Source organism: Musa acuminata, chromosome BXJ1-2, assembly GCF_036884655.1.
Source record: "Musa acuminata AAA Group cultivar baxijiao chromosome BXJ1-2, Cavendish_Baxijiao_AAA, whole genome shotgun sequence".
Classification (NCBI taxonomy): Eukaryota; Viridiplantae; Streptophyta; class Magnoliopsida; order Zingiberales; family Musaceae; genus Musa; species Musa acuminata.
The window spans coordinates 22,757,149-22,783,192 of NC_088328.1; the positions used below are offsets into that span (position 1 = coordinate 22,757,149).

General features: G+C 40.2%; 6 protein-coding genes across 6 annotated transcripts in view; 5 read left to right on the forward strand and 1 right to left on the reverse strand.

Annotated features, from left to right (window-relative positions):
* The window catches only part of LOC135598972 (ferredoxin-dependent glutamate synthase, chloroplastic), a 31,182-nt gene extending 30,586 nt beyond the window's left edge, over positions 1–596 (forward strand). The window contains exon 33 of the mRNA XM_065093544.1: positions 32–596. Coding sequence (XP_064949616.1) covers positions 32–196 — 165 coding nt within the window. The 3' untranslated portion in view covers positions 197–596. The remainder of the gene's footprint in view (positions 1–31) is intronic.
* Positions 597–1,097: 501 nt separating this feature from the next.
* On the forward strand, positions 1,098–2,971 carry LOC103976156 (serine/threonine-protein kinase-like protein At3g51990). The gene has a single exon (XM_009391357.3). The coding sequence runs from the start codon at positions 1,234–1,236 to the stop codon at positions 2,824–2,826; it is 1,593 nt and encodes a 530-aa protein (XP_009389632.2). The 5' UTR covers positions 1,098–1,233; the 3' UTR covers positions 2,827–2,971.
* Positions 2,972–3,465: 494 nt separating this feature from the next.
* Positions 3,466–6,941, reverse strand: LOC135598979 (uncharacterized). The gene is made up of 2 exons (XM_065093570.1): positions 6,059–6,941; positions 3,466–4,296 (listed from the first exon to the last, which is right to left on the reverse strand). The coding sequence occupies exons 1-2, from the start codon at positions 6,826–6,828 to the stop codon at positions 3,651–3,653; spliced, it is 1,416 nt and encodes a 471-aa protein (XP_064949642.1). The 5' UTR covers positions 6,829–6,941; the 3' UTR covers positions 3,466–3,650.
* Positions 6,942–8,634: 1,693 nt separating this feature from the next.
* On the forward strand, positions 8,635–12,228 carry LOC135598985 (alpha carbonic anhydrase 1, chloroplastic-like). The gene is made up of 6 exons (XM_065093580.1): positions 8,635–8,854; positions 9,223–9,431; positions 10,380–10,486; positions 10,978–11,080; positions 11,512–11,694; positions 11,897–12,228. Exons 1-6 carry the CDS (start codon positions 8,782–8,784, stop codon positions 12,029–12,031), a joined length of 810 nt encoding a protein of 269 aa, XP_064949652.1. The 5' UTR covers positions 8,635–8,781; the 3' UTR covers positions 12,032–12,228.
* A 2,682-nt stretch (positions 12,229–14,910) lies between these two features.
* On the forward strand, positions 14,911–19,407 carry LOC135598990 (probable serine/threonine-protein kinase PBL7). Its single transcript, XM_065093588.1, has 5 exons — positions 14,911–15,269; positions 15,888–16,084; positions 16,320–16,509; positions 17,730–18,121; positions 18,517–19,407. Exons 1-5 carry the CDS (start codon positions 15,158–15,160, stop codon positions 19,012–19,014), a joined length of 1,389 nt encoding a protein of 462 aa, XP_064949660.1. The 5' UTR covers positions 14,911–15,157; the 3' UTR covers positions 19,015–19,407.
* An 816-nt stretch (positions 19,408–20,223) lies between these two features.
* Positions 20,224–25,947, forward strand: LOC135598991 (uncharacterized). The gene is made up of 8 exons (XM_065093594.1): positions 20,224–20,389; positions 20,551–20,663; positions 21,823–21,894; positions 22,853–22,888; positions 23,863–23,908; positions 24,492–24,579; positions 24,712–24,769; positions 25,676–25,947. Exons 1-8 carry the CDS (start codon positions 20,311–20,313, stop codon positions 25,724–25,726), a joined length of 543 nt encoding a protein of 180 aa, XP_064949666.1. The 5' UTR covers positions 20,224–20,310; the 3' UTR covers positions 25,727–25,947.
* The last annotated feature ends 97 nt before the right edge of the window (positions 25,948–26,044 follow it).

Here is a 26,044-nt window from a genome sequence, read left to right on the forward strand (position 1 = left end):
GTAAATTAACTCTTTGCTTACCTTTTGCAAGGAAAAAACTGGTAGTAGTAAAGGTGCTGCAATTTTGAGGGAGTGGGAGGTGTATCTTCCTCTGTTTTGGCAAATCGTACCTCCTAGCGAAGAAGACACACCAGAGGCATGTACAGAATTCGAAAGAATAGTGGCTAAGCGAGGCATGACGCTACAATCCGCCTGATAAGAAATCGCAAGACTGAAGACTCCTTATCTGCCACAGCACTACTCTTCATAAACAATGCCATGTATGGTTAATGCATCTAACATCGAGGATGCACATCAAGAGGGACCAGCATCACTTGGGGCAGGTAGCGTGATTCATCAATCATGTCATGTGGTCCTTTGCATTAGTCTACTGCAAGATTAATGTTGCATGCAGCTTAAGTTTATTTCTTGTAAATCTCAGTTGACTTACATTCTCTCTCTCTCTCTCTCTCTCTTAGTTGGTGTAATTAGAACATTCAATTCAGGATTATCTGAATCGTAGCTCTTTTGGGATATAGGTAACTATTTGGTACATGGAAGATATCTATGTCATATTTTATGGTTGATAATAAAAGCTACCATGTCGTTTTGCTTTACCATGAACAATCATGTAAGCAGCCACCTTGCTTTCCCATATCGTTTCTTCCACCACCGTAGCAGCTGGCTGCCAGTTAGTGTCCTTATTCCTACAGACAAGCGGAGAGATGATAGAAATAGGACAAATTAGACAGCAACTGAACTTTTTAATTCATTTACTGTCCCTCTAAATTTTAATTTGTGTCTATTATCATGTTCTTGAATTACTATGGTCCTTGCAATCAATCATCTTTCCTATTATCATGTTCTTGAATTGTATGTTCATTGTCATTGCTTTGTTTAGAATCTTTATCTTTATAAATTTTATTGTGATATATGTGTGGGTGAATCCATAAAAATTATAGCCTTTCTCAATTCAAGTCTCCTTTTAGTATTTTCCATAGCAGAATCCTTATTTTTTTCTGCATGAACCAGAGCACTATCATGAATTTGGAAATCATTGTTTTTGTTGGGTCAGTCACTGCTATGGGAAGAACCGATCCATAGCGAAGGCCAGAGGTGTCCATCATATCGGGGGCAATGTGGCCTACATACGTATTATTGTTGATAAGCGCCACTCTGCGCTATACTCTTCCTATTTGACTCCCTTTCCGTTTCCCCACACATGTGAGGGAGGCGCCGGCGGATCCCTCTTCGATGGGCTACCTCTCCTGTCATGCTGATTCCTCCATCGCTACCTGCCGCTCTATCTCCTCGTCCGATGTAACCTCCCGAAACCCCCACAGAAAGAAGAAGAACAGCAACCTCCCCAAATCGTTGGCTCCACCGCATGATGTCTGCAACGACGCAGGCGGCGAAGCCCACGACTTCTCCCACCCCGATATTTGTCATTTCACCTATGGAGAGCTCGAATCGGCCACGGCCAACTTCTCGGACGGCGCCCTCCTCGGCCGCGGCAGCCACGGTGCGGTCTACAAGGCGGTCCTCCGCAGCGGCCGCCAGGTCGCGGTCAAGCGCCCCTCCCGCCGCCCCCGCCTTCTTTCCTCCCCCCCGCCATCCCCGGCCGCCGCGCCCGCTCGCGACGAGGTCGAGAACGAGATCGAGATCCTCTCCGGCATCCGCAGCCCTCGCCTCGTCAATCTCATCGGCTACACCCCCTCCGACGATCGGAGAGAGCGGCTCCTGGTGGTGGAGTTCATGCCCAACGGCACGCTCTACGACCTCCTCCACTCCAACCCACGCCCGCCCGGCTGGGCTCGCCGCCTCCGCCTCGCCCTCCAGACCGCCAAAGCCCTTCTCACCCTCCACTCCGCGCAGCCGCCCGTCATCCATCGCGACGTCAAGTCGGCCAATGTGCTGATCGACCAAGACTCCAACGCCCGGCTCGCCGATTTCGGTCTCGCCCTCCGCGACGACGACGACGACGCCGCCGACGGCAAATTCCCCTCATCCGCCCGCTCCACCCCTCCCGCAGGCACGCTTGGCTACCTCGACCCCTCTTACGTCACGCCCGAGAGCCTGAGCACCAAGACCGACGTCTTCAGCTTCGGGATCCTGCTTCTCGAGATCATGAGCGGCCGGAAGGCGATCGACGTCGCCCACTCCCCGCCATCGGTCGTGGAGTGGGCCGTTCCCCTGTTGCGAAAAGGCAAGGTCTCGACGCTGTTCGATCCGAGGATCGCCCCGCCCAAGAACCCACTGGCAAGGAAGCAGCTCGCGTCGGTCGCTGCCAGCTGCGTGCGGTCCCTCAAGGAGATGCGGCCTTCCATGGACGAGGTGGTGGGGCAGCTCAAGGTGTTGAGGAAGACAGTGCCTTCTAGGGCTTGGAACGGGCTCTCGGTCGGCAACCCATGCTCGGTAGTGGACGTAGAGAGGACCCTGACGAAGCTGAACTCTAGCAGTACCAATCAAAACCACAATTTGTGTTCAGATTCGAGGATTCATGGGGAGGAGGAGCCAATTGCAACCAGGCATGAAGAAATGCCCGTCCATGTCAGGAAGCTGCCTTCGACTGTGAAGGGATCCCGTTCTTTGTCGAGCTCAAGGAGGGGAAGTACAAATCTGTTGAATCTCATGGCTCAACCTAATGGAGAGCTGAAAGGGGAATCGGCAGTAGATGGGAACAGTAACGTTGGTCCGGCGATGGGCAGGGCGAAGGCTCTGCGTCTCCTCCATGATTTCTATGAAAGAGATGCGACTTGGCAGTCGAGGAGGAAGGCTAAGGACTCGCTGAAATCATTATGGAGGGTCGATGAGAAAGATGATGTGGACGAGAAAGCTCATGGCTGATCTGGAGATCCACTCTAAGCTGGGGCAGATGGTCCAGACCACATGGTATGTTGCATTTCATTTATGTTATTGTCGAATGAACCTTTTTTTTCTTGGGCAAAGCAGATTATTATTTCTCATCTATCGACATCTCCAGTTGTCTGCATGTGCATTCTGCTGCTGCTGCTTCTTTTTTTTTACTTTATTACTAGAAGATTACTATTGGTTTTTTTTTTTCATTATTAGGAATCATTTTACTTCATATAATTATTAACAAACCCTTTACTTCATACAATCATTGGACAAATAATAAAATGTAATTTTACCGAATATAATTTCTCAATAAAATATAATTTCTCGACAACTCATTTCATCCGAAATAAATAAATAAAAAGATAGAAAATTGTATGAGAGGAATCAAAAGAGCTTCTTAGAATTAAGTGATAAGTTAAAAATATTTAGGAATATTAAAATTTTAAATTTAAATTATAAATAACAAAAAAATTAACAATAGAAATATCATATTATTATTAATTTACAAAGAATAAGTGAATGGACTTTAGTATCATTAACTGTCAAAAGTCCTTATTAACTTGAAATAGCTTATATGCCCTTCTGAGCTGCTTTAGGACATGATGATGCAAGAACTAGAGATGAAGCTTGGCGTTCGAACAATCCATCAATCAGTAGATAAACCATTTCCTCGGTCATAATCTACAGGTAAACTGTTGAACTCTTCACTGCAAAAGACATAAATGGCATCTCCTCCTACTCGTCAGTGTGCACTCTGTTAAGTCTCTCATCTCCAACGCAACCTATGACCGGAATCAGGATCGAATGATAGATCAAGACTGCATAGTTTCATCTTCGTCGCCCGCCTTGGGCACTTCATTAAACATGTACTGGTTCTGATATTCCATTAGATACTGAGTTGATCTCTTCACATCCAGAAACAACTGATACACCCTGCTTATGTCTTCCATCTCGACTGTCTTTCCCTTCCGCTTCTGACAAGCCAGTGCAGCCACTGTGATCAGGTGGATGGCGTACCTCAACGACGTCTCCACCCCAATCTTTGTCAGCAAGAGCTTTGCGTCCTTGGACAACTCCACCTCTTCTTCTCCGCACCTGATCTCGATAATCTTGCCGATTTCTTCCTCTGTATATGGCTGAGTGGTTATAATGAGGAGGCGGTCTAAGAAATCGGCTGGGATTCCATGAGGCGATCGGTAGTTAGTTCCGCGAATAGTCGTGATCCCACGATTTGTTGCGATAACCAGTATTGGGGCCATCTCATTCTCCAAGGCACGGTTGAGAAAGGAGAAGCACTCGATGTCTAGCATATGGACCTCATCGATGAACAGGACTCCTGGTATGATTTCGGCCTTCCCTTCCTCTTTCCACTCTGAAACCTTTGAATCAATCTGTTCTCTGACTTCGGCTCGGATTTCGCCAGTGTCACCAGTAAAAAGTGCAAGAAAACCCTGCGTCCTGAAATCCCAGTGAACAGAATGCTACTATGAGCAAGCTTGAAAATATGCACAAAAACAAAATATTGATGCTCCATTCATGCTAGTCCACTCGAATATTCCAGGAGATGTTTCACAAGTTCTAATGTAATATATAGCAGACATGATATGAAATGGCATGAAGAAAATAATCACTAGTGTTCTTCATATCTTTCTCAAGTATGCTATCAGTCCAACGTATTGTACTAACTGAAACCCTTATCGACTGGAAAGAACCTCAATCCCCTGGATTACTGCAAGCAAAGGCATAATGTGCACCAGAAAACTGTGATATCAAAATTGGGAACAGAGATACCTTACCAAATGCTTCAGAAAACCTGATATTAAATGAGCAAGAAGGTAAAAGTTGCACAGGGTACAAGTTACAGATTTATAAAACAATTTCTCGGTTGATTCCAACCCCACTATTCCAATCCACAGGTCCACACAATAGCTTATCCCAATTGCAATTCTGATTTTGCAACATATGCTCCACACACTATCGAATATAACGAGAAAAGGGCTTCGGTGACATGAACTATGTCTACATCTTAGCAAATAATATCGTAGTAAGAATCCTAAATTCTTACGATACCACAATATTCGACAAACCAATGATACAAAATCTTTACCTGAAAGTAGATCCTTCAGTAGCATTGTAACTAATAGTCACTAGACAGTGTTACATGAACCGACATCAGAAGCTACCATGCAAATCAAATATTAAACTATTAGTAATTTTCTTTTGTTTGAAGTAAAACAAAATTATGAAGATATGTGGCACAGAGACAAACTAATATCAATAGCTGAATAATGAAACCATGAAAAGTAGAGAAAAGTTTCAGTAAGCATTTAATGACTAGGCATAATTTTGAACAAAATTTTGGTTAACCATATGGAAGATACAAAACCCAACAGATAAAACAAGTCACTTTGATCTTTCATCCAATAAAACCTTATATGGTGACTAGTGACTCCAAGAATATCAGATTTACAAACAAATAGACACCAGATGCCATCAACGAAGGGTTTTAAAAGATGAAAAGTCTTGCATATCAGGTCTTTAGATTCTGTTCAAGTAGTGAAGATGGCAACTTGTACATCACTTTCTTGATGTCATAATTCTTTCTTCTCACACCAACCATAGTCAATAACGAATCTAGTGCTTAAATCTGTATTCATATAATGTCAAGCTCATAAGCTACAAAATTTCACTTCAACCCTTGCATAATTTCTAGATCGTGTCAACCGGGTTTTTTTTTTCGCAAGCTTGGAGTATTTTTTTTCTAGATCTGTATTCATATAATGCCATCACACTTGGAGTATTTTTTTGTTTTTTCGCAAGCTTCAAGCTGCAATTGGACTATCATATTTGAAGAATATTCATTAAACCTGCAGTCGCCCTAGCAAGCCCATTGTTCTATCAATCAACATCAAAAATCTCAAAATGAAAAGGAAAAGTTCTAAAAATCACTGACAGTATAACAATTGCACTGAATTTTCAATTCAAAATGTAAAGAAACAAACACCTTAGCAGGTACTTAGTTCATATGTAATCTTTATTTTAGACCTAAAATGGAGCTCTTTCATTCACAAAGTACTAATACAATGCATAAGGTTTGAATGGAAGCACTCATGGAGTCTTAAAAGATGATTTTTTTTTTCTTTTTTCTTATGCAATAGCATAATGGAAATGTATCACAAACTGAAAAGTAATAGTTTGGACAGAGAGGGCAATCTCATACCTGCTATTGATAACATCGATCTCATGAAGGGTGACACAATGCACCACCTCCTTCCTCTTCTGCAACTCTCCCTCTGGACACCTCACGAACTTGGTGCTCGGGCCGGTGGCATCATAGTCCCTCGAGCGCGTGATCGACCGCCCAAGCTTTGTGACCTTCCCAGATGCCCTATCCAGCGCTATCACATCCCCATTCTGCACCTTCTCCTTGCCCAGCGCTTCTATCATCTTCCCTCCGAGCTCATAGACCGTCTCCATATCGGTCGTCTTAAGGGTCAGTTTACCAGTTTTGGAAGAGGACTGACCCGCCGACGACCCAGCGCCGGCCGCAGGGCGGTCGATGGAGATCTCGACGACCTCGCCCTCGATGATCTCCGCCTCCTCCTTGATGCGGACGCCGATGGCCTTGCGGAAGGCCTGGGTGAGGGCCTCGGTCTTGGACATCTCGAGGGAGAAGATCTCGGACGCGAAGACGGTGGCGAAGGGGGTCTCAGGACCAAGGGACTTAGCGAGGCCCATGGCGACGGCGGTCTTCCCGGTGCCAGGCTGGCCAGCGAGGAGGATGGCACGGCCGGCGATCTTGCCCTCCTTGATGAGGTTAAGTATGAGCCCAGCAGACTTGCGGGCGGCGCACTGTCCCACCATCCCCTCCGACACGGCACGGGCCTCGAGCCCCGCGTCGAGGCCGAGCCCCCGGATGTGGGAGTGTGCCCCGATGCGCTCGATCCGCATCAGGTCCCGCGCCTCCGATAGCTTCTTGAGCTCCGTCATCGACGACGATCGGGAGGAACCACCAACAGCAACGGCGAGGGTTTTGCTCCTCGAGGGCTTATTGTTACGCTCTTCGAGCGCAGAGGTAACACGAACACGAAACAAAACCGAAGGAAAACGGCGGCCTTTTCACAGCCTAATAGCCCATTTCAGGCTTATCTAAGTAGGCCCAATAAGTGGTAGGATCGGCCCAATATTAGGTTCATACCCAATTTACATATAGAAATCCAAAATACTTATCAATCTCAAAAAAAAAAAAACAAGTCAAAATAAAAATAGAGTGATTACCTTCATCTTAACTATGCCTTGTTATCAATGCCTCCTGTCATCAGTTCTAATGATGTTTTCTTCACCACAACTCGAGCTCTGAGTCTGGAACTGTTGACACCACATCCGTTCCTACGGCACCATCAATTTGGGTGAGCACTGAGGAAGGTGGCAGCTGAAAGATTCTAGCTGGGCCAGGAGAAGACACATGCCACCAATCATGAAGTGTGCAGGTCTCATGGAGGTCCAGCGAGCAAATGCTTTTGCCTCAAACCTGCAGAGTCATTGGACTTCAGGGATGAAGCGGGTGGCTGTCACCTGTAAAGCAGACATTGCCTTGCAAACATCTGTTGAAGCAGAGAACACGAAGAAAGGCAACGATTCTCGATGACTCCCATCCACCTTCTGTGGTGGATCAATCTCTGATTGGGTGGTAGTCTTCGCGCGCGCACACACGCACTTGTCAGCTTTTGGTGGAGGAATAACTCCTTTTGATGGGTGGAAAAGGTATGCATATTCTCCCTTTTGATTTCCACTCCCAACATCTGTTCTGCTTTGGATGATTCTATCTTCTTTCAGGTATAAGATTGCTACCATTCCTTCTGTGAAAGATGATTTGGGCAAAAGATTTGAGCTTGAGCTTGAAACAGAGGAAGCGAATCCATTGTGTCAGCTTTAATTGGGTTTCTCAAAGAGATCCTTGTGAGAACTTTGCATCACAGTCAGATCTCCAAAAGGGAAGATGCCTTTTCTTTCTGTGCTGACTTCTTCTGTTTGTAACTTTGCATTGGCCATATGCTTGCTTTGACTCCTGGAAATGGACCCAATAGAGGCCACTGCAAGATTGGATCTCACAACATTATCTGCATTGCAGTACATGGATGTTTGCAATTCCTCTCTCTCTCTCTCTCTCTCTCTCTCTCTCTCTCTCTGCGTGCCATGATCTGTAGTTGGTGGAGCCACACTGTGAAATCCTCTTTTTCTAATGTGATCTAGTTTGGCAAGCTGAGTTGAGGTTGCAAATTAATTTGAACCTCAGGTTTTGTATGTCTAAAAACATATTTATTATATCAATATTTTTATATTTTAGTTTGAAATGAATGAATTTTTTTCTTCAATATTTCATTGTTTTTGTTAAATTTAATGAACATGCAAGAGATTGTCAGACAAGCAAAAATATGTCAAAGATCTTACATGCTATTTGGTCCACCACCTTAATGCCATACCCTCAGTTACACCTTTTTCATGCATCCAATTCAACCATCCTATGAACTCCTCCTCATTTATGACAAGGAAAGATCTCCATTAGCGACAGTGTGACTGAGTGTTTGATATGCTTTCTTCTGAGGTATATTGTAAGATTATTTGGACCGGAATCGTGACACTTAGTCTCCAAATTTAATTAGCTATCTTAAATCTTCTTGCGTAGAGGTGGCACTTGGACCAAGCTATGAATGATACCAGGCATAGAGCTCCGGCTATAAATTTGGAGTGCAGCAACATCCTGCCCAAGTCTGTTCTTGTGTTTGAGAGGGAAAAGGTAGGGGGAGTTTGGCAGGGAGATAGTGAGGTATAGATATATAAGGCCATCTTCTTCTCTCTCACCTTCCATAGGCAGAGAGGTATAGACATATAAGGCCACCATCTTGAAGCCAAGGGAGGGGGTCAGGAGGAAGAGAGCTGGGAATGGCTGCAGGAAGAGCAACCCTAGCACTGGGGGTAGCTTCTCTTCTACTTGTGGCCTATGCTAGCGCGCATGGTACGTCAGTCTTTTAGGTTGCATTTGCGTTAGGCTGAAACAGCTTCTTGATTCATAAATGGAATGGTGCTCGGTTGTTATGTACTACTGCTTGTTAGGAATCACTTCATTTCAGATGTTTATGTGCTAGAGATAGAGCTTTCTTGTTGCTTTCTCTCATCTGACCTTTAATCTCTGTTGAAGGGAAAAATATGCCTCCATGAAATAGAAATAAAATCTTCATCACCATCACTAGAAGTCTATGATAAATAGTCATTGTTGTTGTAGTAGAGCATGCACATTATTTTAGTCTACCAAGTTAACATGCTGTGTTAAGTCTTTTGATGTCTGAGTCTGACCATTCCTTGTAAATTGGTTTTGCTCCACAGATTTTGTAAGGTTTGGGTACAGGGGAGCAATTGGGCCTGACAAGTGGGGTAGCTTATGCCCTGAGTATGAACTGTGCTCAAAAGGAAAGCATCAGTCTCCAATCAATATTGTGAAAGATGATGTGGTCTATGATCCGACGCTCGAACCTCTTCAGAGGGATTATGCTGCCACAAATGCTACCCTCGTCGACAATGGCTTCAACATTGCGGTTTGTTTCTTAGTTAACTGGTGACAAACAAACACTAAAGTGAGAAAAGAAAGGAGAAGAGGAAGCATATAAGAAGCAGCATAATGGCAAATTAAGTCAATTATATGATCCATCTATAATTCTAAACATGTAAACAGATAGTAATTATTTAGTTGGCTTTCATAATTCAGCAAAGGTTTTATTTTGTTTTCCTGAAGAAGGTTGTGTTGTCTCTTTGTTTCTTAAGTTTTCTCCATTTAAGTCATTCCATGAAAACTCCTTTTGTCCTGTGTTATAACACAATAACTAAGGTGTGTAAAATAATCTTAAATGTGGAAACAAATAAAAAACTTTTAGTGAAACTTTTTGAAAAGAAAAAGCCTTTTTGGGAAAATAACTGCTCCAATATAGGTCATGAAATTGATTTTGCGGAATTCAAAGATTGTAAACTTGTTTAGCTAAAGAGGCCTAAGCATCAGAACTTTCTGAGCATGATCTTATATACACACAATTTGTACACAATATTACTCCAGCAAGTGGATCGACTTTCCCAAAATAAAAAGAAGGAAGAAAGCCTAAACTAATCTGCAATTTGCAAAATTACTTCTTATCGTTTATTTCTATCGCATATAGTAATTGTGTTTCATTCTTCTTCTATGGTTTTATGCATAATTTCTTGCTGAAATACTATTCATATTTTACATTCTTATTTTGGTTTGATATTTCTTATTTGAATGAAAGCTTTGGATACCAAGTTTTCAAGGTTCATGACTGGCTTAATTAGCCGATGGTGGTTTATCATATAACTAGTTACCTAGTTTGATTCTTAATGTTTATTATCCAACATCTTCCATTAAAACATTTTTTTCTTATCAGAAATCAGTTTAAGCATTTCATCAACATGTATGATATGTTTATACCAGTGCGATAACGAAATCTCAAGTAGCTAATTTCTGGTCTTCGTTGTAGCTTCGGTATGACAGTGGTGTAGGGCATGTGATTGTGGGTGGAAAGAACTACACCTTGATACAAATGCATTGGCATTCACCTTCTGAGCACACAATTGATGGAGAGCGGTATTCACTATCTTTACTCCTCTTACTAATTCCAACAATTACAACAACAGTAATCTTGATACCAGTAGTGCCATCATTTGCAATTTGTGAGAAGTATACAGTCAAAAGCAAATAACTATCTCACCTTTCTACACTCGTGATGGCTGCAAGTCCATTAAGATTAAACACCTTATAAAACTGTAGCCTCATCCTTGTGTGATCTGTTTTTCTGCAAAACCAAAATGTGAACTTGATGATCGAACTTTACTGTTGTGCAAGTAGTAGAATTATCAGATCTGAAGCTTTTGTGAAACACAAGTTTGATGTAAAATTACCGTAAAGCTTGAATGTAAAGCTTGAATTGTGGCATGAGCAACTCTTCTTTAGCCCCGAAATGGGATATAAATGAGGGCTTATGTGGAATTGTTTGCTCCATGCACCAGCAACACTACAAATTCTATCTGTTATTTCTTTCTGTTTTGGTGCCTCAAATTACTATTGCAAATCAACAGATTCCCTGTGGAGCTCCATCTTGTTCACAGTAGTGATGACGGCAACATCACAGTTGTAGCAATCCTGTATCGATTCGGCCATCCTGATCCTTTCCTCTCCCAGGTATCGATGTCCATGCCTCTCCTTCTTTCCCTTTATTTCTCTGTGAGAAATGAATGAGCCTATATCTGCCATCCAATCCCAATAGTGAGTACAACTACAAGCAGAACAAAATAAAACACAAGTTGAGGCTCTACTTTTGCATGAACTTGTGACGGTCAATGTATGCAATCTTATCCATACAAACAAGCGAATTGTTTCCGTAGATGTCACACCCCAGATTTATAAAAAAATAAGCTATTATTTCAATATTCATAATTTACAGAAGAGTTTTTTCTTTTTTTTGAATTCAAATTCTTGTCTTTACAATCTAATAGTGGAGTTATTGGAACTAAACATCGTCAAGCATTACTCAGTTTTGTTGACAGGAAAACCCTGCTACACATATAAAATCTTTCCTCCTACTTAGCTGCTTGCTGATTCTTGAACTGCAGATAAAGAACAAGGTTGCTGAACTGGCCAAGGAAGTCTGCGCTGGTGATGAAGAGGCACATGTTCCAGTCGGAATTGTGCAAACGAGGGCCATGAAACGCCACTCTCGCAAGTACTTTAGATATGTTGGATCGCTTTCCACACCTCCATGCACTGAGAATGTCATTTGGAACATCCTCGGCAAGGTATCCTACTTAATTATGAACCTTTTCATCATGGCATTCTATATGTTAATTGGACATCATTACAACCCAAAAGCTTGAGTTGTTTAGGTTGCAAATCGACGCCAATATAAATAGCTCAACTCTTTGAACACTCAACCATGTGAGACTATTTTTTACCTCATCTTTCGGTTCTAATGCCTGCAACTGCATCATGCTACTGTAGGTGAGGGAGATGACCGCGGAACAATTAGCTGAACTCAAGGCGCCTTTGCACGAGGAGTACTACAACAACTCAAGGCCAACACAGCCATTGAATGGGAGGACGGTGCTGCTCTACGACGAGTCTAAGGCCAGTTAACCTCAGTATAACCAAAGATAACATGCATCATCACCTGGATTGTCATTGTATCACCGAAGAGGAAGAAATGAATGATGTACGAAGCTACATTTCAGCAAGTACAGATTGAAATCTCTTTGGAGTTTGAAATGCTGCCTGCACCCAGTTGTAACGAGTGCTACTTTTTCAAATGAATCAGAGTAATTTCCTTTTTATCAGCTAAACATGTACTTCATGAATGATTCCTGAGACGTTGAGCTGCAATGTCATGGCCTTCCAAAATCACATCTCAACTCTTTTGTGTCGCCCAAATAAGTGTATTTGAGCATATTTATTAAGGGAAAAAGTCATTGATATTTTGGTCAACCCGATATGATCCAGATCCATATACGCAGGGTTTATCCGAGGTGTCTCCAAGGTAAAAATGATAAGCTCCTAGGGTATCACTTGCACAAAGATCGAGATCAAAAGAGGTTACCCGACCTCGTCCCTTCGACTTCGATGCCCATGTTAATGACCCGAGGTGCACGAATGCGGGTGTGAATAGTTTCCCTTTTCTCTATGTTGAAGGTAAGCTTTTATACCTCGGGTAAGAAAGAAGTTATGATTGCCTTTCTAGTTGAATGGCAAAACTTATGATTATTTTTATAGTCATAAATAGTAAGAAAGAAGTTTGTGATTGTCTTTCTGGTCATAAATAGTAAGAAGAATACTTCGTCTTGTCCTCCCTCTTTAGACACCATATGGCGATGATGTGTCGTGGATGACTATCCCACAATGTATCCCTAATCATTTGTCCCACCCAAAGACGTACTTCAGGACTCTTTCGAAAGGGGTTCGAATTGCCACCGATGGCTTTAGACATATATTCCTGAAGAAGTGAAGCTCAAACTCTCTAACAAGCTAAACAAAGAAACTGAGAAAGAGCGGCTTCGGACGGGTGTACCATTCTCATGTTGAGCCTCTTAACGTAGTTGGGAAGGTGCGACACATCAAGGTATTCGAAGTACTGTATAACAATATTTGGACTCGGAAAGCAACAATGTGCTCCAATGGGTCAGTGTTACTGTCAAAGGCCTCCAATGATGAGAGATGAAAATTAATCAGGATTGACTTATCTTAGATGCTTGTGATGAATGACGACCAACTCGATGTGGTGTTGGCTGACCCTTCCCCTCTAAATTGTTAGAATTCTGGTCGTATCTCTTCCAAGCATTGGTCCATTTGCCATAGCAAGATCCTTATGAAATTGTTCGTTGAATATGTTGATTGGGTATGGGATTTAGGTGAAACGGAGTGATGGTGTGGTAGTCCACTGAACTCCACGATTAGGGAATGAGGTGCTTCCTCGACCGATGGTTCAACGGGCCTCGAGCGTTCTTGAAATGTTTTTGCATAATGTGGAGGAACCCCGTCAGGCATTATTGCCAATGGCGATTTAGCTATTGACTATGGTTGAGGCGGTGATATTGCCAGTTGGGTTAGTTGGGCCAAGAGTAGGGCAACAACTTATATCATACCCATTAGTGTCTATACTTACTAGGTGAAGTTTAAGAATGTTTTAGTAGGACAAGCAAGTGGCTCAGGGTCACCCGTAGGTCGTTAAATATACACTAGTATCGTGTCGATGTTTGCGCCAAGGTGGACGCATCCACTTACAGAAAGGGAGGATGCTGCCCTCGTAAATAAAAGTGTTGAGTCAGGGGTAGAGCCTCCTCACTCCGGCATTTGTTAAGAAGGATAGTAGGTGGACGTTCCTGGGACATCATGCCCTCCTTCTAATGCATGAATGTTAAAGGAAAAAGTCGTTGACGTATTGGTCAACTCGATACGATCCAAACACGTATACGTAGAGTTGTTTGATATGCCTCCAAGATGGAAACGATGAGCTCTTAGGTGTCACATGCATAAAAATTAAGGTCGGGAGAAGTTTCCTGACCCGATCCCTCTAACGCTCGAATTACTAACCCAAGATACATGAGTGCGAGTAGTCCATATTTTCTCAGTGTTAAAAGAGAGCTTTTGTACCTAAAATTTATGATTATCTTTTTAGTTATAAACGATGAGAAGGAGGTTTGTGATTGTTTCTCCTATTTTTAGGAGAATGATAAATGATAAGAATGAAGCTTCATCTTCTCCTCACTTTAGCTTTCATCTACAAATAAACAATGTCAGTTTATTCTCCTATTTTTATTCTTCATTGAAGTTTAACTAGTTTTTAGCATACTATCTTACCAAGCTTATCTCGATGGACTTTCACATGACAATGTATGTCAAGTGGCAAATATCCATCCATTTAATGGTTTAATACTTACATGTCATCAAATTTCTATAGTTTTTAGGTTATAAAAAGGTTCAAATGTCTTACGTTTACAAGTTTGTTATCAATGAACAATTTTGTACATGAAAGATTTGGATCCTTCTTCATTTTGATTTTAGGTAAATGACATTCATGGAAAATGCACAAATTCTAAAGGAAAATAGTGTTATATCTTTCTTTACCATCTTTTATTTTCATAATTTCCCCCATTTTCTTCAATAAAGAAGACCTATGACGTCATCTCGACGTCGGCCCAGCCGGCCGGCCGGCCGGCCTGGTTTAAAGAACGTTTGCTACTTCACGTACGCGCCGTGAAGACTTTGTGTGGGACCCACCCGCGGACCGCAGCTGAACCCACGCGGGAGGCCGGTAGATGAGAAGGGTAACCGCAAAAAGGAAATATACACGTCACTACGTGCTTTTTCCGTGGATAATATAGAGGAAAAGAATTAGATTCGATGCAATCCCAAACGCCTTAATCTCCGTGAAATTTAAAGGCAATAGTAGATTTAATTGCACATTAATGTCGGAATTTACATGCGAATTAATCACAACATTTACTCCCTCTTAATTGACTAACTTTCTCCTTACAGCTGACCGAGCCTCGTTCTCGTCCCCTCTCTCTCTCTCTCTCGCTCTCTCTCTCTCTCCTGTTCTGTTCGTTTTTGTCTCGCCTTTCTCGCTCTTGTCTGTCTATCTTCTCTTGAGGTGTCGCTTTCCGTATCGGATAAGGAATGATTCTTTTTGTTTGGTTCTCATGCGGTCATTCGATGAGATTCCAGGCAACACTTTGTTGGGATTGATCGCAGAGGAGGGAGAGATTTGATATGGGTTGTTTCCCGTGTTTCGAATCGCCCGAGGAGGAGGACAAGAAGAAGAGGAGTGAGGTGGGAGGAGGAGGGGATGCGAAGGCGGAGGCTTCGGCTGGGGTCCGTTTTGGTAAGAAATTTGGTTTTAATGGGTAAAGATTGGATTTTTATGAGTATTCTATCAATCTGATGGGCAGTATCTGCTGTTCAGTTGTAGTGTTCGTTGATTCGGTCTCGACCGTTCACTTCTGTATAGTTCTAGTGGGATCTGTGGAATCTCAATTCCAACCTGGTGCTTTTAGGATATCAGTATTTTATTATTGTATTGTTCCCTGAATTGATTGAGAATGTATGTGATCATATTTATGGGGCTTGCTGTTGTTGCGTCTTCGTTTAGAATCATGTCGATTGGAACTATCGCTTTCTAGCTGTCTGTTTCTGCTACAATACAATTCGGTCATTATTTCAAATTCAAAATTCAATCATGAAAAGGTTTACCGAAGATGTATGCATGGCCTTTGTCATGCCTTTTTCTTTCAGAAGATTATGATAGATGTAAATTAGTCTTTCTGCTTCTGAACAATATGATTGAAGAATTGTAGTGGCTTCTCTAAGTAATGCTTGTGAATTTACTTGTCAATTTTATGTACATTTTAACTCATAATTCAGCTCAAAAGTATGGCTTACTTAGTGGTGTTTGATCTAATCTGATTTTTTGCTTATCGTGCTAAATGGCTTGTGGTGTAAGACAAATCAAAATCCAGAAACGTCTCAGACTCTAAGAAGGAAGCATCGGCTCCAAAAGAAGAAAATGCTGGACTTATTGCATCACGTACTTTCACCTTCCATGAGCTTGCTGCAGCCACCAGGAATTTTAGACAAGATTGCCTTCTGGGTGAAGGTGGTTTTGGCCGTGTATACAAAGGAATGTTGGATGATGGACAGGTTAGTGTCATTTTGTTTCAAATCATCTAATGGATGGGTCCCAAGTAGTTGGGACATTACGGCTTCTTGTAGTCGTTGTAGCACCGAATGCATCGGTATGCCATAATTGAGTTGACAGCAATGAGGGTAGCCAAAGAACCTTCTTGTTCTCTGCATTTGTTCTGTGTTTTCACTTAGTACTTATCTTGATTATGTTCTTTGTCGATGGACACTGCTACTAACGTAAGTTTTGCAGGTTGTCGCTGTTAAACAACTCGACCTAAATGGACTTCAAGGAAACAGAGAGTTTCTAGTGGAGGTCCTTATGCTATGCCTGTTGCATCACTCTAATCTTGTCAATTTGGTTGGTTATTGTGCTGATGGCGATCAACGCCTCCTTGTCTATGAGTTTATGCCATTGGGATCATTACAGGATCATTTGCATGGTCAGGCTCCATTCTTATACTGGTGATTTATATTTAACTTTTCTTAATTGTAGTGCTTGTGATCCATATAATTAGATACATAGTGGTTCTATCATAGTTACAGATCATGTTAAGAATTTCACTGTTTCTTATAGCTGGTTTCTTTAACAGCTTTCGAATCGGTCGTCTATTTGTGTATTGTTATACATAGTATTTCCATGTTTACCATACCAAAGTATCTGATCATCTTTAGTTTGTTGTATAACCTCTGTTATCTATCTCAAAAGCTACGAGCAATAGCAATGCTATTTCGGTGTTGGACAATCAAATTTTTATCAGCAATCACACATACTTCCTAAATGCTTTCCTTCAAATATATCCCCTTTTGCTGCCAAATGCTTTCTAAGGTCATCAGATGGTTGGTGAACTGAAAAGAACCAATAATATTTCTCGATCCTCTTTCTTACTTGTGGTATCCCACTTTACTCTCCAAATGCAGTCATAGAAGCCGCTTTCAAGCCATGTAGTTGAGATAAATTAGATACTAACATCAATAGACAGTTCTTGATAAAATTGTAGTGTCAGATTATTTTGCTTGATCTTTGCTAAATTGCCTGATGCCTGACCAATGCTAGAAAAGTCAAGATCATTATCAAAATCTGCTGTTCTAGAAAAAAGGGTTCAGATTGGATGATACGGATTGGAGGATCGGATTTTGCAAAATATTGTTCAAACAAAGTCAGAAATCCATAAAATCATACTATTGAATAAAAATCATATTCACTTCAGAGGATATGGATCAGGCTGCATGAGAATCATCCTATTGATGAACTTTAACTACAAAAGTCCTTCAGTGTTAGAAATACTGAGATTCCTATGCCGGTGCTTTTATATTGTTAATAATGATCAACATAATTTATTGGACATTTGCATTGAGCCATGTGGCCCGTAATTCTTGAGTCCAAGTTATGAATTCATCCTGAGAAGTAACATCTGTTTGTCATTATTTTTCACGGTGGGGTTATTCTTGAATGAAAGAATTTCATCCTGGATGATTATAAATGTGAGCTACATAAGTTGCTTTTAAGATCTTTTGCTGCTTTTGACTTGATGAAATTATTTGCTCCATTGTCAAGTAACTAAGAAGAAAACAATGTATTTAATATAGTTTTGTAAATTGGTGTATGCAATTATGTGCTTGTTTATGACTTTCTGATTGAATGGTTTGTCATTTTTGATAGACATACCACCTTATAAGGAACCCCTGGACTGGAATACTAGAATGAAAATAGCAGCTGGTGCAGCCAAAGGCTTGGAATACCTGCATGATAAGGCGGACCCTCCAGTTATTTATCGAGATTTTAAGTCATCTAATATACTTCTTGGTGAAGGATATCATCCGAAGTTATCAGACTTTGGCCTTGCAAAACTTGGTCCCGTTGGCGACAAGACTCATGTCTCGACGAGGGTGATGGGCACATATGGTTACTGTGCTCCTGAGTATGCTATGACCGGGCAGCTAACAGTAAAATCCGACGTTTATAGTTTTGGTGTTGTCTTTCTTGAGCTGATTACTGGACGGAAAGCCATCGATGTTACCCGACCTGCAGGAGAACAGAATGTAGTCTTATGGGTAGGTTGATCCCTTACTTTGTTTCATAGCTTTGCTTGGCATACTAGATTAATTTGTGCATGCACTTGTAGAAGTTCATGCCATTTCATTGCTTTAAAATGTGAATTACTTTGAGAATGTGATCGATGCTGCACTTCTGCATACTACCGAACCTCTTCTTCAACTTGGAACTATGTTCCTCAGGAAGTAATTCTGCCTCCTGTTTGCTTGGATCTACACATATAAAATCACAGTTTCAGGGTATGGTTCTTCAGATTCTATTTCATATCATAGATCCCGAAAGCAAGATCTAGATTACTTCAATTAACAAACAATGAATTTTGGGTTTCTCTTACCCTCTTGAGGATTCTAATTTCGGATTTTAACCAAAAATTCTCTTTTTGATTCATTTGCAGGCTCGTCCATTGTTTAAAGACCGACGAAAGTTCCCTAAAATGGTTGACCCCTTGCTTCAAGGCTGTTATCCAATAAGAGGTCTATATCAAGCTCTAGCTGTTGCAGCAATGTGCTTACAAGAACAAGCAGCAACTCGACCCCTCATAGGTGAAGTTGTGACGGCACTTTCATATTTAGCATCACAATCCTATGACCCAAATGCAACTGCAGTTCAAAATGCCGGGATCTGTTCATCGACCCAACGGGTTAGGGAGGACAAAAGACTCCTTGGAGGCAGGTTTGTTGATGAACATGTTGTGAATTCACCACATCATGACTCTTCCGACTTCAGGCAAAGGCATCAAGAGGAGGAAGTATGCACGAGGGTAGATGTAGGCAGAGCCCGAGGCTCACTGAAAAACCTCAGTAATGGTCTTGTTAGAGAGGGAGTTGTCACTGAATCCAAAGTCTGGGGCAAGAATTTGACAGAGAAAGAGGACAGAAGTGCCTGGTACTAAGCATTTTTCTCAGACATAATAATCCTTACATGGTGCATTGCTTGTCGCGCTCTTATACCAGAAAATATCGATACCGGTCAGAGTTTAGATGGCCAGGACATATATGATGCTGCACATACTTTTTTTGCCAATAAGTTTCATGCTGTGATACCCTTGGTTGAGAATCAAGTCTGCTGCTTTTTGAATTCTATGTTAAGTGCTCAAGACTCAGATGTTTTTTGGTGCAACTTGATGCACATTCAATGTAGGGGGCTTTTTGGATCAATAAACACGAGACAATGTTATTAGATTTTTGTCCATACCATATGAATCTGCTTTAGCTGTTCCCAGTCTGATGTGGTACTTAATAGAATATGCAATGCATCTCTCAGGTCAAAGTGGTTATTGGATTCCTTTTTTTGCTGTATTTTATTCTCAATTTTCTGCTGTATTTTATTCTCAATTTTCTTTACATATCATTATTGTTTTATCTGACTTGGACCATTCACCAAAAGATAAATTATGCAGAAACATTCCTTTTCTCCCTCAAAAAAAATCTCTCCTGATGAACTTTAAACCAAAACTCAGCCCCTTCTCATACAGTGATCAGCTTCAAATCTTTGTAGTGATGATCCTAAAGAATTTATCTGTCTTATTCTGGAGTGTCATAAAAAATTAATTTCTTTTTTCCTCCATTTTTTTGTTTTTTTGACAGTCTTTGGCTTGAAGTATTATTGTCCTCTTGGAAGTATAATAACTCTTAATTTGCTATCTTATATATTATTAAACCTGGAACTCCTATTGTTGTGTTTTTTCTGTTTGATTTTTTTTTGTCTTATTGGTATATATAAATATATGTTTTTATTTACTATATTTTGTAATAATTTTCGGTGAAACTTATGTTCGTGTTGGTCAACGGGATGACCTGATTCGAGCTCTCCAAGCTGATGTGTCGAGCCGTCCACGGCGGTCAAGTCGGCTCTGTCAGCTCTTAAACAGACGTGTCGAGCCTGCCACGGGGCTGATGATGGCTTGCCACGAATAACTGCCAATCTGAGCTTGCCACATAGGCCGGTATGCCAAGCGGGTGGATTTCTCGCTGCATCAGATATCACACTTAAATTAACTCCCGCCTTCACTCTAGTTCACCTTAAATCACTCGCTCTTCAAAAGGAACACCCAGGCGCCTACCCACCTTCTCACCCAAACAGTGTTTCGCTTACGTTAACCTCACCTAGGGATCCTGGAACGCGTTTCTCTGAACTCTTCGGGCAAAGCAGCGCGAGAAGGGAGGGGAGAGGGAGATCAGCCGAGAGGATGGGTTGGCTTGCGGACAGCTTGGATTCCATCCGTACTCTTCAGATCAGGCACGTCCTCACCCAGATCGTCAGCCTCGGTTCGTCCCTATTCTTTTTGTAGATTTCTCGTTCCTCTTTTTTCTCGATGGCCTCGAAATAGGGTTTTCTTGTTCTTTACTGAACCCTTGCGAAGTCTTGGATCGGGAATTGGGGATTGTTTAACCTCTCGATTTGAAGTGTGGGGGGTGATTTCTTGTAGGTATGATCGTGACATCGGCTCTCATCATATGGAAAGGATTGATGTGTGTGACTGGAAGTGAATCTCCCGTCGTGGTCGTTCTCTCCGGAAGCATGGAACCCGGATTCAAGAGGGTCAGTGGCTTTGAGATCTTTTTCTTGATCGATTATTGCTTCGGATCTATTGATGCAATGCGGGTGGGTTAGAACAAAGTTGTTCTTATGAACCTTTTATATAGTTAAGACTTGTAGGGTGACATTCCTTAGTGGTAAGCAAGACAACAGATAGTAAATATAGCGCAAGTGATGGAGGAGAGCCAAGGAAGAGGAGAGATGAATGGTGGGGAATGATATAAATTTATAAAATGGACGAAATACAAAGAAAGAGATTGCATAAAAAGGGTCATGGTGAACACAAAGAACTTTCCTAATCAGATTTATTTCTCTAGGACTTGCAAGCATCTTATAATACTGCCTAAAGATTCCACCATATGATATGTCATAATTGGGGCTATACAGCAACCCCATTTTAAGACTGTTCTACCAAGAAACATATTACCCATATTTTTTGGAATCAATAATCATGCTGAATGCCTTCCAATCAAACCTTGGAACATAGAATCATTCACAGCCAATATCTAGCTTAATAGACCCTTTAGAATATAAAAAATAAAGAAAAATCTAGAAAATTAGAAACAATTCTTTGAAGACTTGACCATACATTTACCATTGGCCGTTAATTTCAACTGTGATTATGTTGCAGCATCTTTTGATTATAAGAATAAAAAAATGAATTTTGCACTCTTGTATTATATTCAGATTGTGATGGGTGTGCACTTGTCAGTTTGCTTACTAATTGTATGCACTTAGACCATATATGAGTCTGGCATTTTTGCATCATGTGCAAGATGGATGTTTAGAGCTTCATTGGACAAGTGTCTTCCAAGTTAAAAATGTTATATAAGTGAAATCCTATATTATGTCATTTGATTTTTGGAGATTCAAGCTTTCATATGTATCAGAATCAGCGAATCACTGTGTGTTTTGGTTACGCTTTTCTTCCTTTGGTTTAGATTAATGCACCGCTAGGTTTGTAGACTATATGTTCAGGCCTATTATTAGTTTTAGCATATTAATTTCCAGATATGAAAACCTTCCCGATAATCAGCTTCGAATTGCCAAGTTCTTATCTATGTAAAAATCTTTGTTTTCTTTCTGACTAAGCTTAAGGATCTCCCTGAACTATCATGGATTTGGTATAATGATGTAATTAACTATGTTGTTGTTGTTACAGGGTGATATTCTCTTTCTTCACATGAGTAAGGATCCTATTCGAGCTGGAGAAATAGTTGTATTCAATGTTGACGTAAGTATTGTGGACATTACCTTAGGCTACTGTTTGTTACATTTTGCCAGCATCTCCCCTCCATCACTACTATCTTGCTGCTTTTCCTTTTGCAATAAGATATGCTAGTTTAATTTAAGTCATATATCTAACTTTCATTGTCCATTTGTTTACACTAATTCTTTGATATATGTTTTATGCTTTGATAAAAGAAATCTTTTTCTTCTTGTTCTTATTTAGTATCCATCTTATATATCACAAATGTACTGAATTTTCCATACAATCACAGAATGTTGTTGCATGATTTAGACAGTCTAGCTCAACATTTTGAAGCGAGTTTCATTCATGAATATGTTATTTTAACTGTTTCATTCACAAATAGATATTCTAGCTGATCCTGATGCTGCTATGTTTTTTATACCATAATACAATAGCTCTTTCTCCTTTTCTTCAGAAAAAAATAAACTTTTTAGGTTTACATAACTGTGTGAAATACACAAATAGGATTAACTAGGAACTTACAAACATAACCACTAAAATAAGACACATTTGTTCCATTTTTATTGGGCCTTCTGTGGACTTTTAAATTGCATTTGTTTCTTTTTTTATCTAACACCTTAACTTTTTCAATTTTTCATCTCCTCTTCCTCCTTTTGTGAACATCACAGGGCACAAAAAATTTTTAGTTATTTGTTAAATTGATCTTGGCATAGGTGGCATGTGAGGATTTTCAATAGGAAGGGAGTGTTTGTTGAAGGTTTAAGAGAGCATTTTTATAAAGAAGCTCAAGGAAGCATGTAAATTTGTGCCTAATTTTGGGTTCTACTGCTTTTCATTACACCATAAGGATTTCCATTTCTTTTAGGATGTTTTCATCAGTTGGATAATGCTTAATTGTAACTTCTCAAGTCTCTTCATTTTTTGTTTTGCAATTTTTTCTTCTTTTGGTTTGTGAAGTTTTGTTATCCATGCTTTTCAGGGACGTGAAATTCCAATTGTTCATCGTGTAATCAAGGTGAGCTTCTTTTCATTCTTTTTTTCCTTCCTTTTTGTTGATTACTTATTATATGTTACTCATTGTTATATCCAAATCCAATTTCCAATAGTGCCTTTGGTTTTTTCAATTTGATGAATGATATCAGCATTGATGCAAATCCAATTTCTATTAATACATTGATGGTGTTTCTGTTTTAGCAACTATGTAGTTCATCTGTTTTAAACTCAGTTTTGCTATAGGAAAATCCATCTTATACATTTTGAATCTGAAATTTGTCAGACAGTTAAAAATATGTTATTCTTTGGGTCATGATAAATTTTCCTGTTTATTCTTTTCCTTCTGCTTTCTCCAGTATTCATATACGTGGTAGAGGTCTAGTTCAAGCCAACTTATGATCATCACTAATTGTGTAGCTAGTGAAATCCAACATGGTATTAAAATGGTGGAAATGTGTCGCATGGTTAAGGACGTATACTTTAGCCACTAGAAGTTCAATTAAATTTCTTATGATATGCAAATATGTTGTCTCTAGAAGTATAAAGCTTAAGGTGGTTTGCAGCACACAAATATTTTAGAATTAGCTGCTTGTGTGTTTTTCTGAAAAAGGGTGATGGTATCTTTGTGATGCACATGATGGGAATATTTGATTGAAATGAATTTTATTTTCTAAAATTTGATGAATGTGGAGAGCTGGCCTTGGGACAATAGTAAGATTGCTCCTTTATCTTTAAATATTTAAAGGTAAAATTGCGTATATAGACCCTCCCCAAACTCCTCATTGATGGGAGCCCCTTTACCGTCTACCATCATCTAAATGATATTTAGCATTTGTGATCTCTTTGTGCTGTCAACTTAATTTTGCATCAATCTATTTTCTGTGATCCTTAAGTTTTCATATGCTTTAGTCATCTATGCTAAGTCTTTTAGCAGGATTTTAGCCCTGATTCCCTGAAGTTCTGAACTTATTGTATTTTCTATAATTCTATATCCAGGTTCATGAGCGGCAGGATACTGGAGAAGTCGATATTCTTACAAAAGGTACCAAAATTCTATAATTGGTTCTCTCTAGATAATTAGTAGAGCTTCACCTTTCAACTAATGTATTTCTATTAGTTTATGAAGGGCATTGTAACATGTATCATGTGACCCTTGTAATTTCTTTGGCAAATGATTATGCATGTGCAGTGGGAAACATATTTCTTTTGCAAATAATTATACATGTGCAGTAGGAACAGCCTCTCTATATTTAAAGGTAAGACTATATACATTGACTCTTCTAGGACCTTATGTAGGCAGCGCCCCGTGCACTGGGTATGTTCTTTTTAGTAGGAAATAGAACAAAAGCATCTGTTACTGCTTTGAGTAACCTCAACTTAAACTGCAATTTTGAGAAGTTTATTAAGCTTTTGGGTTGTTTTAACTTGGTTGCAGTACATGGCATCTAAAGTAATAGCAAACACAGTCTATATGTTCCTTGTTTATCCATAATTTGCAATTGTGAGATTTCAGATACATTCTTGTATTTACTTTCCATCTTGTTCTTTTCGTAAGATATATTTTCTGAATAACTTTATGGTGGAAAGGGTTGAGTAATAATAGTAAATTCTGATCTAATTTTCAGGGGATAATAATTTTGGTGATGATAGGCTTCTCTATGCCCATGGTCAGCTCTGGCTCCAGCGTCATCACATCATGGGCCGTGCTGTAGGGTATGTCCTATTGTACTCAGCTTAAGTGTTGCATCCTCAAAAATTTTATCTTGTACAACTGAGCTTCAATTATCCAAGCTAACTTTGTCCATCACATGTCTGAATGAATGACATACATTTTTATCTTAACAGGTTTCTACCATATGTTGGTTGGGTTACAATTATCATGACTGAGAAACCAATTATTAAGGTATGATTTCTACCAAGTAGATGTCATATGTTATAATCTCACACTTGAAAATGGCTGCTTTCCTCGGTTTATATTTTTTTCCTTTTTAGCACATATCAGGGTTTTTAGTCTGGCAACATAGTGCTATTATATTTGGATATCTGGCCTACTCAACAGTCTCATTATTTTTCTGGGAATCCTCAGCACTATAACCTTGAAATCCTTGTATATGTTAAACAAATATCTAAGGTTGATCGATTAGGTTATGCTAGCATGATAACCTTCAACACCTAAATGGCTAGGTATCAGTTCATTGTTTCTGTAACTGAGACAAATGCAGCAAGTGTGAGTTATAACATCTGTTGAGTTCAAATCTTCAACATACATCTCATCATCTCTGTGCCATGTGGTCAATCTTCCCTGTTTAATCCACAGTCTTTTCTTCACGTATATGATGCATAATCTGTAGTCTTATCCCTGAGTTCAGAGGTATTGTTTTCGTGGTGCGAGTTCTGGTCACCTATGTGGCAGAGATGCATGCAACCTTGTCATCCTGATGCCAAGTTTAGGACAGATTTGAAACTGAGTTATGCTCTAATGGTTTAGGATGATATTTTTAGGCATTTGGCCTATGTTTAGAATTATCGGTCGATGGACTAAACTATTTATCATATGGTGGCAATTAGAAGCCGCCAGTTGGACTTGTTGCTACATGTTGTCATTCTGATTAAAAAAAAAAAGGCTGGAAACGAAAATAACAAAAGAAAGCTTACATGAAATTTTTGATTAGTTCATGTGCTGACGGCCTACTGGAGTAGATTGTTGGATCAGACAAGCCTACATGATGGATGCTGCTTGTTTTGGCACCTGCACTTGTTCATCGCTTTAGTTGCCCATATTTTGATATCTTCATTTTGCATATTGCAGTACTTGCTGATTGGTGCTCTGGGATTGCTGGTCATAACGTCCAAGGAGTAGAACTGTTGCAGTCGCAGAGGAATCTATGGATAACATTTAACATGCGCGGCTACTAAGATTATTATGATCTTCATGTTGATGTTAGAAAGGAATATTAGATCACTCTCCAGTTCAATGCTTTTAACATCTGGATTTTGTGGACCTAGAAAAAAAAAAGGTTTAGCTTTTCTCTGTCCAACGTTTTAATTCCTCGATACAATGCCACCATAAATTTTGCCGTACGAATTAGTTGCTATGGTGTCGTTGGTTTATTAATCTTCTCCCACATGTTTCCTTATGATGGACACGAATGGTTTAAACAATCGTCTTGATGCTGAT

Bases quoted from the DNA above. Each gene is read 5' to 3' on its own strand.
- LOC135598990 (XM_065093588.1), top strand. From the start codon at position 15,158: ATGGGTTGTTTCCCGTGTTTCGAATCGCCCGAGGAGGAGGACAAGAAG. The intron at 15,270-15,887 runs GTAAGAAATTTG...TTGTGGTGTAAG, and splicing joins TTCGGCTGGGGTCCGTTTTG to ACAAATCAAAATCCAGAAAC. The intron at 16,510-17,729 runs GTCAGGCTCCAT...CATTTTTGATAG, and splicing joins ATTACAGGATCATTTGCATG to ACATACCACCTTATAAGGAA.
- LOC135598979 (XM_065093570.1), bottom strand. From the start codon at position 6,828: ATGACGGAGCTCAAGAAGCTATCGGAGGCGCGGGACCTGATGCGGATC. The intron at 4,297-6,058 runs GTATGAGATTGC...CTGGGATTTCAG, and splicing joins ATCGATGTTATCAATAGCAG to GACGCAGGGTTTTCTTGCAC.
- LOC135598985 (XM_065093580.1), top strand. From the start codon at position 8,782: ATGGCTGCAGGAAGAGCAACCCTAGCACTGGGGGTAGCTTCTCTTCTA. The intron at 9,432-10,379 runs GTTTGTTTCTTA...TCTTCGTTGTAG, and splicing joins ACAATGGCTTCAACATTGCG to CTTCGGTATGACAGTGGTGT. The intron at 11,081-11,511 runs GTATCGATGTCC...CTTGAACTGCAG, and splicing joins CTGATCCTTTCCTCTCCCAG to ATAAAGAACAAGGTTGCTGA.
- LOC135598991 (XM_065093594.1), top strand. From the start codon at position 20,311: ATGGGTTGGCTTGCGGACAGCTTGGATTCCATCCGTACTCTTCAGATC. The intron at 21,895-22,852 runs GTAAGTATTGTG...CATGCTTTTCAG, and splicing joins TAGTTGTATTCAATGTTGAC to GGACGTGAAATTCCAATTGT. The intron at 24,770-25,675 runs GTATGATTTCTA...TGCATATTGCAG, and splicing joins CTGAGAAACCAATTATTAAG to TACTTGCTGATTGGTGCTCT.
- LOC103976156 (XM_009391357.3), top strand. From the start codon at position 1,234: ATGGGCTACCTCTCCTGTCATGCTGATTCCTCCATCGCTACCTGCCGC.